Here is a 12066-nt window from a genome sequence, read left to right on the forward strand (position 1 = left end):
TGCATTAATCGACACAGAGATTATTTATTCAGAAGGACCAAGTAGGTGCTAAAGAAATGCTAAGCAATCACAAATTAAAGTGGCTGTACTCTGGAAAGAAAAGAACAACCCATTTGCATGGTTAGCTGAAACACAACACTTTGCCAATAGTAAGATAAGATTTAGCAGAAAGTCAGTTGGCACAAGATTCAAGGACTTAATTACTCATTCATTTAAATAAATATAAGAAACTCTTCAGTCATCCATCTATTCAGCCCTTTCCAGTTTAAAGCAGTCACATGAGAAGACATGAGAGGTCATACAGCACGTCTCTCTTGGGCAAGATTTCCATTTTCCTCAACTAAAACTTCCACCCTTTGGGGAATTTGTTAGTATTGGTCTGAATCACTCTGGGACTTCAACATCTAGCCACCTGCAAACAGCAAAACATTTTGTATTATTCCTGCAAGCTTTTCTCCTCACTGTATTCAAGACAACAGGATAAACAGGTATAAATGTCTGCAAAGAGTCTGTAAATACTCAAACAGGATTGGCAGGAATAGCTGTGTACCTCGTTCAGAGATGGCAGCTCCCAGCTTAGGATAATTATGTAAACCTTTTTTTTTTTTTTTTTTTTTTTTTCTCCTTCTACAAGATGCCTTTCTATGGAGAAGAAAAACGAAAAGCCTTGTCTGGTTTGCAGTTCTCAGTCTTCCACATGTGCTATTTTTGCCCTTTGGTTTAAAGGACAATGCATTGCTACAACCTGGGAGCAGAGACTGCATCACCACTTTTAGGTGACTGTTTACACTAGGAAAAGAGTAAAACAAATAGAAACTCCAAGAAAGATTACATGTTTGCATATAGGTAACTATGGAAAGTGCTTGAGGGCAACAAATACATTACATAAATGAAAATTAATTTTAAAAATAGAGACAAAAACATTGAGGAGCTAAATTCATTGCATAGTTTATTTGCAACAGACTAGGTAACCAGCTCTAACTGCAATTACATCTGAAAAATCAGAAAGAAACCAATTAAATTAGGAGTTCCCAATCCCGTGACAGCAACAGTGCAGAAAGCTTTAAAATCTGAGACCAATTCTAAGAAATATGCCTATGATTTAAGTAAATAAACTATTTTCTCAATATAAAAGTTGGAAAGGCTCATGTTTTTCAAAACATAAGCCATAAACATTAGAAAGCGTAAGAAATATGGTGTAAAAGAACAAGTCCAGAAGATATTTTTAATCTGCTGCATAGAAAACTTAGCTGAACCAGGAGAGAAAGGAAGCAGATGCAGCTACTTATTCCTACTGAGGGTTCTCTGCTTTTCAGCATGCTCCACAATTTTTTCTTCTACATAAAGTCCCTTTCGCTTTCTCACTGCATTCATGTACTTGCGGGCCTGGTTCTCAGAGTCTGCCTTTTCCCCAAAGTGCAAATATTCTTCTTCAGTGGTTGGTACCCAGAATGGATCACTTGAAATGATCTATAAAAAGAGAGGGAAAAAAATAATAAAGTAGCATAAAGGTTTCCAAGTATTCTTAGTACATTTCAGGTAATTCTCATCTTTAAAGTACACAGATGAAGATAGAGTGGATAGTTTTCTGGACAGTTTATTAGCTACTTAAGCACAATACATGAACTAGGAACACCATGTAGCGTTCATCACAGAAAGCATGGGACAGATTTTGAAATTCAGTTGTATTTATCTATGTACAAATTTATTTTAAAACAAATTTAATGGCCAGTCGGTAACAGCAACAAATCACATTTATAAAATTTTTTGTTTTGAAAAAGGAATTCCTTCTTTAGAATATTATGTCACCACGACCTTATCAGAATTTATAAGAACTGAATGTTTCTGACTGTAGATTTCCTCCCTAGATGCAGCTATAGGTAATATTTTACCAAAAGAAGAACAGAAACGCTGCATCCATTAGTTAACCAAAACCTCATGGGAGAAGGAGCACAGTGCATGTTAGTTACTGTGAGAACAGCAATAGTTATGGCAATAATTGAGAACATCACTCCATGATCATTTCTGAAGTCTAATATTAGCACTGACAAGGACAGAAAAAACTTCCCTACATTCTGACTTAGTGTAATAAACCATTTATTCTGACAAATACTTTTAACTGCCATATGCTATTTCAAGCCAAACAAAATTACCTAAAGCTCATCTAAGTGACATAAATCAGAAAGAAGGAAATAAAAAAAAAAAAAATGAAAAAAAAAATTGGGTTAGGACAAAGATTTTTCCTAGAAAAAACAAACACCAAATTTTTTACTTTGGATGCTAAATAACACCTAGCACTATGAATGGAATTACATATACAGTATATAGAAAGTTAGGACAATAACTGCGGTACATAGCCTGCCCCAGTAGTAATGCCTCCTATTTATTTCCACAGAGACCTCATCAGATACGAAGAACACAGTAACACATTGTGTTCCTCAACAGAGCACATTCTCAGCTACAGAACAGTATTCCTCAACGCAGTCTCTGCTGCCATCTCTTACATGGCAACAACATGTTGCAGAATATTGGTGGGAAGGTTCAATCTCTACTGCCATACCACCAACATCCAACACTGACCTCACGAGCCAGTATCATAAAACAGGAAGCATTACTTTTGGAGCAGTCCTCATAGAAGATGGCTACTTTTTATTAGGAAACATTGCAGGTTAAATCCTGCAAAATAGAACGTTAAGCCTCTAAGTTAAAACAAGCAAACAAACAAAAAAAGCATACTAACTTGCTACAGTTAAGTACATATATAGTCCTGGTAAATTAAATGGGATATCATTCATATGCTAAAATAAACCTGCAGCCTCACTTATTTAGGTGGGAAATGAACATACATAAAGTTGTCGAGCTCAAAACAAAGGCAAGCAGAACTCATAAATAAATGGTACAAAATTTTGGTTTCCAAATGTTTCTGCATTTATTTTTAACATACAAATAAGAGTTGTCTAAGCATAGAGGAATCCACATGAGCTATACCCATTCTGATGTCTTATACAGGGCCTTTCTACCAGCGCCTTGAAACTTCAAGGCAGCTCCTTGACAGTATATGCCAGTAAACAGAAAGTAAGGGGGCACCATTATGCACTTGAAATAAAGAAAAGGACAGTGAAAATTGCTGGGTTTTTTTGTTTGGTTGGTTTTCCTCCCAGCTTCTGGGCAAACACGCATGCTGACTGGATCAGGTTGTTGTGATGTTCATACTAATCATCATCATGCTGGAAAAACACCAGAGACTTCCCCCAGTCAGGACCTATCTAAAGCGCCGAACAAATGAAAATGTCCAAGTTCAAGAAGAAACACAGGAATGAGAAGTGACTCACACTCAATAGACATGCTCCAGAACTACTGCCAAGGGAGAGCATGCAGCTACAAACTATACCAACTTAAAAGGCTGTTACTATTCCCTTTGATTAAGTTCTTTCATATCCGCAAGTTACCTAACTCCCAAATTACATTCTGAGAGAAACAATGAACAGTGGTTCCTAAAGAGAAGTGAAAATACACTCAAGACTGAACTTACAGATCTAACGTACCACTGCACTGTGCAGAGCAGAACTGGAAAGAGATCAAAATCAGGTTTTGAAAGCCACATCAGTACCTGCAGGGACTGCCTTTGCATCTCATCACGTCTAAATAGCTCTGGTATTACATTCTGCTTCTGGAGCAAGTTATGGAGGCACTTGAGAATTCCTCTTTCTGAGGATCAGAACTCCAAAGCAAGACGTTTCATTAAACATCACAACTATTCAAACTAACACACCCAGAGAGCAATGTCTCCCAAGACTTGTTTAGTAACAGCATGCAGAGTAACATGGGCAAAACAGCTGTCGTTTTCTTTTAGCCTAACAACTTACACACTAAATATTCAAGCAATGCATGCTCCTATCTTTTTCAGACATAATCTGAATGCCTGCAATAATTAACCAATAAAAATGCAAATAATATGAGTACTATTTTAATACTGAAAGACAATACAATATATACTAAATTCTGCAAGTGATTATGTAAGTTCATCCAACTTTTCAAGACTTGAGTTAGAATAAATTACTTTCAATTCCAGAGAACTCAAAATTTTAAGCCTTAATCCGAGGATGATTTATTATTTGCATTTCAGTGGCACCCAGCTGGCTCCAATAGTGGTCTGGGTCCCATTGTCTGGTGTATTTCACAAAACCAGGCATGAAACAGCCTCTGCCTCAGGCAGTCTAATTATGCAAAAATGAGGTTGAGGGATGCATCAAAAGCAAACAGACTGGATCTGCCTAGTTCATCCAAAAGGTCAGGCAGATCTGGGAACCCAGCCATGTTGCTGGTAGCATTTCCCCTCCTGGTCCTTACTGTCTGATGGAGACAAAAACTTTCTTTTGAGCCAAGTAACATCAATGTGGAAAATGCTTTAGTTGGACCACAAATATAAAGAGCAATCTTACTCTATCCAGTGAAGACTACAAGACTAGCAAGTAACATGTGAACCACTGTGAACCATTTAAGAAGGCTCAAGCGTGACAAAATTCAGCTCAAGCACTACCAAGGATAGCTTCTGCATGCCAGGAACAACACTGTGCTAGAAGTGGTTTCTCACAAACAACCTCAGCAGGACTGTCACACACCATGTCAAAGGGCATATGCACCTCAGGGTATCAGAATCTTTTCTACCTTTGAAAACTCAATGCTAGAAAGACACTTCAAGAACACTGACAGTCCAAATGGTGGCCAGCACTCAGTAACGGCAAAGACTATGTAACTAATATGCATATTGCTGATATGCCTTTTAGATACCTGAAGCAGCCTTGTCAATTAGAAATTACCCCTACTTTTCATGTAAAATGGCAGAAGTTTGCTGAGGTTTATGTGAAATGTGACTTTGAAAAGCTGTCATCTCCAAACTGAGTTTTTAATAATAAGCTGAGTCATGCTGTAAAAATGCTTCTGCTTTGAGCATAACAAAATGGTGAGAGAGAAGCTTGGATGCTGGCAGTGTTTTTAGCACATAGAGCACCAGGAAGCATACCCAGTAAGATTAGGTAGATTGAGCTGCACCCATTTAATTCCAGTGGGAAGCAGGTGTCATTGCTGTTCCCACTTAGGAGTACTGAGCAACTGTGCAAAGTGCTGAGCACCTGAAACACTCATAAAACATTATGCTGGGGATGAGGATGAGATGGTAGAGGGTGGGAGGAAAAGTACATACAATATACTTAGGAATTTTACAGAAGTACCTACACATAAATGTTCTTAGGAAAAAAAATAATAGTCACAGTTATATTACTGAAACACAAACTTTCACACTGTACCAAATACTTTGTGTACCAGCTTGTCCATTTTATAAATAGCTAATCTCTATACCATATCCTGAAAGAACAGCAAAAACAAACAAAAAAAAGAATTCAACTCATCTTCAGCCTCCCTTTTTTGCCAGTTCTTTGACAACTCTGTAGTCAAACCTGGGCTTCTCAGAAGGATTTGACCACTTTGCATCACTACACATCAATTTGTAGCAAACAAATAAATACATCTTCTTGAGATTATTACATATAATTCCATAATATTGATAGCTACCTTCATAACTTGACAAAAACTGCACTTTTATTTCTCTCTGTATCCTTGTATTTTCTTGCAAAAGCTCATGATTGTAAATTACATGGCTTTGAGAAAATACAATGAGAAAGACCAAGAGCATACAAGCATAAATCCAATTCACAAGTTTCATTTCTATAGTCATTTGACAAAAGCCTGAAAAAAATGAGAAAACAATCAGAAGAGTTTTGTTTCAGAGAGGATTTTAGAGAATATGGAATAACTTACATTCAAGCTTGAAGCATTTAACCTGCAGGTTAATGACTAGAGTGCAGATTCCCTATAAAGTAACCCCAGTACCCAAAGCTCTTCAGAAGAATCTAGAGATTCCAATGACAATATTCAAAAGGGTTGGCTCAGGCCTTAAAACATATGAAGTCAGATATGACATTGCTTCTTTCAATAAACACTGTAATAATGAACGTTTCCACATTTAGTTAGAAAATAAACCCACGTAAGTTTACTTTGGCTTAAGAACATCATCCTTGTTTGTGCTCCAATCAGTGACAGCTGAGCTTTAGCTGTGACTTCAGTCAGTAGCTACAAACAAGGATTAGGGAATTGGAAAGAAAACAAGGAAACCTGTGGCTTTACTGTTGCGTTTTTTCCTGTTCCTTAAGAAAATCAAAGCCACACAGCTTTTATTTACTACCTTCATTAGCTTCAGATGTTCTGGTTAATATAAAGACCTTTTCATACTTGAAAGGTTCCAGGTCACTCCTAGAATTTCTTAGCATGCCTGAGCTGACACTTGTGCAACGATGTGAAGTCACAATTTATAGCAAATAAAGATTCATGGACTCTTATGAGTCTCTCATTACATTACCCTGTGTCCTGTTTAATGCTGGCCAAACAGCCTCATCCAGCAACTTCCATATTAAATCCTTATCTTCTATTTGACTTGTAAAATGACAGTAGGAATGAATAAAAAAATTAGAGTATAAAACTTCCAGTGATTCAAGACACATCAGATTCTTATCATATATAACTTGCAGCCCTTTTTTTTTTTACCTCTCTGCAGAGCCTTACAGCACAACCTAGGCACTATTCTGCTCAGAAGGAATAGTCAAACAGAATTTGGATCAAACATATTTACAGATCCCCTCCTCCCCCAAGAATAAAAGACAGTCAATGCAATCTGAGAGATGTGCGTTAACAGGAAAACCATACATTTCACAGCTTTACAAGAAGCAGTTCTTTGAATATTTTTGCATTTGCAGACAATTGTCATTCGAATTGAGCCACATGCATTATTTTCACTATAATGCATTTCTCAAATGGGATTAAAGCTCCATTATTCTAAGTGCTGCTCCATCATAAATATCTTCTTACTCACAGAACTTCATGAAAAGACAAAATGGCATGACTCAGTGCAACAAGCTACTGCTCTACTAGAGTTACACTCTAACTGAATGTATATTATTAATTCAAAGATTAAAAAATAGAAAAAGCACTAATTACTTCAAAGCTATATACTTTTAACTAGGAATTAAAAAGAAAGTTTAAATCACAAGCAAAGAAAACACGGCCAAGTCAACCCAATCCACTTAACACAGGGATAGCATAAGGAAAATCACACGACTACCTTTTAACATGTATTTATTTAATCTGGGACCAAACTGAAAGCTCCCACTGCTGGTTCCATTCTTTACAGGCAGAAACAAATTTAAGTATGACAGGAGAAGTGAATAAAACAAAGGCGTATCTGACAAGATAGACCTTGATACATGTACTGCTCCATTCCCTGGGGCTGGAGTGATATGAACTACACCAGACAAATTAACTGGAAATCTCATTTCCAGAGACTAATTTAAACATCTGTGCCATCACTGATCTCCCTTATTTTATAGTCTACAAGACATATTAATGAAATAATAGTAATTTAAAAAAAAATAAAAATCAATCCTGATTTCCTTAAATATACTTCATACATATAATTCCTATGAGATTAAGTCTTTGAAATTTAAAAATACCAAAAAGTGGTATTTCAAATGTAAAATGGGGAAAACAAGGTCTTAGAAGCAATCTGTGCAGAAAAACCCAAGTCCTGGGCATCCAGGTAATGAGCAAAGCACACTGAGGAAACACCACCTGGAAGCAATGCAGAGTGGCACAGAAGGGATCACACAGAATGCAGTTAGGCAACAGACACACACTCAGTAACATAGCAAATGTGAAAGAAAACCCAGTAGCTACCACACTGCCTATCCATCTTTAACACAAAGGAAAACATAGTATGAGATCTCACAGAGTTCATGCTGTATCTTACAGTATGATACATGAAATAACTGGCATGCAAAAAAAAAAAAAAAAGAATGGTATTTATTAAGCATACACCATGGATACTATGAATATACTGTGACAACTCACCAGTAATTTTAGACCGCCAAAGTCACACCTAATACTTGATGAAAACTGTTCTCTTGTTTTGTTTTTAGCAGAAGAACCAGAGAAAAGCTTCACAAATTTCTCATGTGATCTGAGACACAAACTATTTCTTCTGGCTTCCCTGTCATACCACCACTAGAGATTCTGAAAATGATATTTATTTAGCAATTTTGCTGATGAAGTGAGAATAGAATACATTCCCTCTGCCATGGTTGCACAGAGCCAACATTGCTTGTAGCTTAGTAAAGGGCTCATTTTGTCAGGAAAAAGAGCAGACTTTAAAAGCAACAAAACACAATCCTCCTCACCAGGAAAGGTGACCGGCTTCCACAGTCACTTTTTCTACTACCACCACATTTTAACAAACTAGCTATAATTACAACCTCCCTTGAGGATCAATTTAAGAAAATGTCACCAGATGCTGAAATTTCCCACTCCTATTCATGCTTGTAACTTTCTTTTATGTGAAATTCCTAACATCTGACAGTGTGAAAATGTACGGTACAGTTTAGGGGTAGAAGGGAAGGTCATAGAGGCAAGGGATTTCGTTTTTTGCTTAGCAGTGCGGCACAGTAGCCACAAATCCGAAAGAAACTGGCACAGACCAATGGTTAGCTGGAACTATCGTACTTCTGACTGATTTCCCTCTGGGGCACTGATACAAGAGACACTTCAGACAAAAGACCAGTTAAGCCACAAAACCTCAGCAGCTGCACTTCAGACAAGGACATCCAAAGCTGAAACAAAATCTACTGTACACAATTCTGCCAATTGTTATGGGTTTGAAGTATCTAATCTGTACTGGCTCACATCCCTATATACACCGAGTTGTTGTCTATTTTTTGAACACACACTATTTATATGGGTTGCATTTATCCATTGCATTTTTAGCACCAGTAAGGTGGTGCTGTCAAAGGAGATGAGAAGTACTGTTTCAAGGATTCACAACTCTTTTGATAGCACATGACTGGTTTTTGGAGATGCTCTTTTTCCAATTAGGACTTGCACAAAATTCCTGAGGCAGTTGCAGGAATTGCTAAGAAAGAAATACTGCTACTGAAGTATTTAACAAATACTCCTATAAGGACAATTTAGCTACAGGAAAATGAGGAAGAATATATGCAGTGTGAAAAAAACAGCGCATATTTTGCAGAGAAACAAAGGTGAATGGATCATACCTGGTAACTGCATGGAGCACTCCTGGCCTCAAAAATCTGTAGTTGTTTGCACTCACAGATTTGACATTTGTCATAAAATTGGAGATAAAACAATAAGACTTTCTAATCCATTTATCAAAACCTCTACAGTCCTAACATCAAATAAAGGAACATCTGACCTTGAAAGAATTAAAAATCTAGACTTTAATTATTTTAAAAAGCTCATGTTATTGGTTTAGGCTCTTTCCCCTGAGCCTATTTTTAGTTCCTTCAATTAAGTCTTCCAAGGCCTCCTACAATGCAGCTTTGTTTTTCTTTAACAAGGAACTCTAATTTAAAGCTTTCCATTTTACTTCTTGAAGATCCGCACTGTAGGAACAAAATGAAGTGCATTCTCAATTGATACCAGTTCTTATTAGCTTTCCCATCTCAGTATTTCCTTTACACCTCTTCTTAAACCTGTTCGTTTCCTTAAGTGATAAAGATGAACAAAGGAAATGATTTTGAGGACACTTCCATCTACTGTGATCAGACTTGATTTTGAAAGAATTGAATCAATTCCCTTTACCTTTTAACATGGAAACATATGCTGAGTTGGAATACACAAGCACAAAAAAAACCGTGAAGTATCTGTCAATCACTAAGAGGATAACCATCAGATAAATCAGATTTCTTATTAGCAGTAGTATACCCCCTCCACCCAAATAGGTTTATCAGATAACTTATTTTAAAAGGCATGTAAAATTTACAGAAACCAATTTATGAAGAATCAGTTCCATTTCAGAAGCACTTAGTTGATATTGAAATAAAAAGCATCCCATCTCAAGAAAGTATAACTCCATTTCTGAACAGCATCATCAGTAAATTAAGTAAGACCAATATAAAGCTGCATTTTTTCCTCTTCGTTTCAAAAATGAATTACTCAAACATCTTGACCAAAACTTAACCTTTTCCACTTATTATTCCCGTTTGCCACATCTACAGGAAATAGATCACCAAACCAGATGGAGCAAATAGATATTTTTTACCTCCCAGTGGCTGAACACCAGCTGCGGACTGGCCAGGCCACTAGTTCTCTTCCTGATTTCATCAGCAAAACCAAAGCTTTCTGCTACTGGCAGCACTGCCTTAATAATAAACACATCCGTTCCTTCTTTCATCTCCTCTTGTAATACTCTGCCTTCTCTTTTGGACAAGACGGCATACACACGACCTGCAAAGACATTACTTTGATGAGCTTACCAAGACATTCATATTCTGATCTGTTAAGAGAAGTACATATTTACTCAGGAAACTTGAGCATAATATAAAGTACATCATTTCTTTGGCTCTCGTTCTTCCCTGCAAAATTTTAAGCAAATCCATTAAATTCAGACAAACAACATACTCTGCCAATACCACATGCAGAATCATACAAATAACAGTTAACAAACTATAGCTACTGTATGAATCTAGATAACACACGTACTTTGTATATTTTTAAACACAGGCATGTGATAGCATCAAAGGCACTTTGCCAGATTATGTGCCAAACTTGCTTTACTTCAGCTAATCAAATATTAGAGAAACATTACCAGCTAAGTGATGCTACTAAGTAATAATGCTACTCAGAAATCACATCCCAGCTACCTTTAAAAGTTTATTTGGTTCAATGTTTCCCTATAAGCCACCTGTGTCCCAAGTGCTGCAGTGCTACTGTAAGGCACAGAAAACTTGTTTATTGGGTATTTATTACATTTAATGTGTCCCAACTAGCATTTAACTAATGAATCCTTACATTTGTCAGCAGCAATTTTTACTTTTCTTTCCCAAATATCGAGTCCTTTGAAATACACTGCAGATATCAACAAAGCACTTCTGAAAAACGTTCAACTTTACAGAAAGCATCACGTTAATTTGCAGTTAAAATGTTTTTGCAGGTTACAGACAAAAACTCACAACTACATTTCTACTGATGAAAATAAAAAGCACAGAAAAATATATACACTGAAAAAAATGCTTTAGAAATGCCTTAATTTACAAGTATGAATAATCACTCTTAGATGTACAAATTAACTTTAGAAATACCTTACAGCAAAGAACAAATTCATATCAATTTCTAAGATGTTCAAATATTTTATACTCAACTGAAAAAAAAAAAACAAACCAAAACCATGGACACGTACAGGCAGCTTTTAAACAGTGATCCTTCCTGGAAATAATTAGGAATATCCATTACTTCCTAATTATTCTCACCTATTCTGAGTTGGCGGAAAGATACTATTAAATATTATAATCACATGCATTGATTTGCAGATCTATTTTAAGCCTTCTACAGGATATCAGAGGAAATATTTGCATAGGTTTATTTGCTTTTATTTTTTTAAGTATAGAATCTGGTCCTTGGTAAGGAAATCTAGCACACAGGTAGTGCAGTTAAATCTTCCTGTCAGGTGTGGATGATGAAGCATGAGTTCAATACCAACTGCTGCAGAGTTTCTAGTTCTCTAATAAAACATGGGCTGAAGTATTCTTCCTATCATCAGTGATGATTTTATCTGTTCGTGCCCTTACAGGACCTCCTCACTGCTCCTCTGGCTGAACGTCACCTTTACTACACACAATAGTCTTCCTATTGCTTGAGAGGAAATGGTGGAAATACTTAAGATTCTACATTTCAAATGACAGGAAGATTAAAGCATGTTGCAGAGAAGTCACTCGAGTCTGCCATGCAAGGAGAGCCTTTGTTCGCATAACTAAATGACTTCAAGTATAAGAAAATTCCACTGACTACAGAAAACTCGGAGCTATGAAAGGGTCACACATCAGCACAGCTCACAGATCAGTAAGTGACTTTGGTTAAGCACATACTGCTTTAAGATTCAAGTTAAATGCACACATTGCCAAAGAGCATCACTGTTTATACGTTGTGGATGAACCACACAACGTGCAT

At 36.6% G+C, this 12066-nt stretch overlaps 1 protein-coding gene across 1 annotated transcript in view; it reads right to left on the minus strand.

The window, feature by feature from the left end:
• Nucleotides 1-1281: 1281 nt before the first annotated feature.
• The window catches only part of EFL1 (elongation factor like GTPase 1), a gene marked incomplete at both ends in the record, with an annotated part of 54409 nt that continues 43624 nt past the window's right edge, over nt 1282-12066 (minus strand). The window contains 2 exons of the mRNA XM_079540984.1: nt 1282-1470; nt 10163-10347. Coding sequence (XP_079397110.1) covers nt 1282-1470; nt 10163-10347 — 374 coding nt within the window. The remainder of the gene's footprint in view (nt 1471-10162; nt 10348-12066) is intronic.

This window comes from Tetrao urogallus (genome assembly GCF_951394365.1).
Source record: "Tetrao urogallus genome assembly, chromosome: 11".
NCBI classification, from domain to species: Eukaryota; Metazoa; Chordata; class Aves; order Galliformes; family Phasianidae; genus Tetrao; species Tetrao urogallus.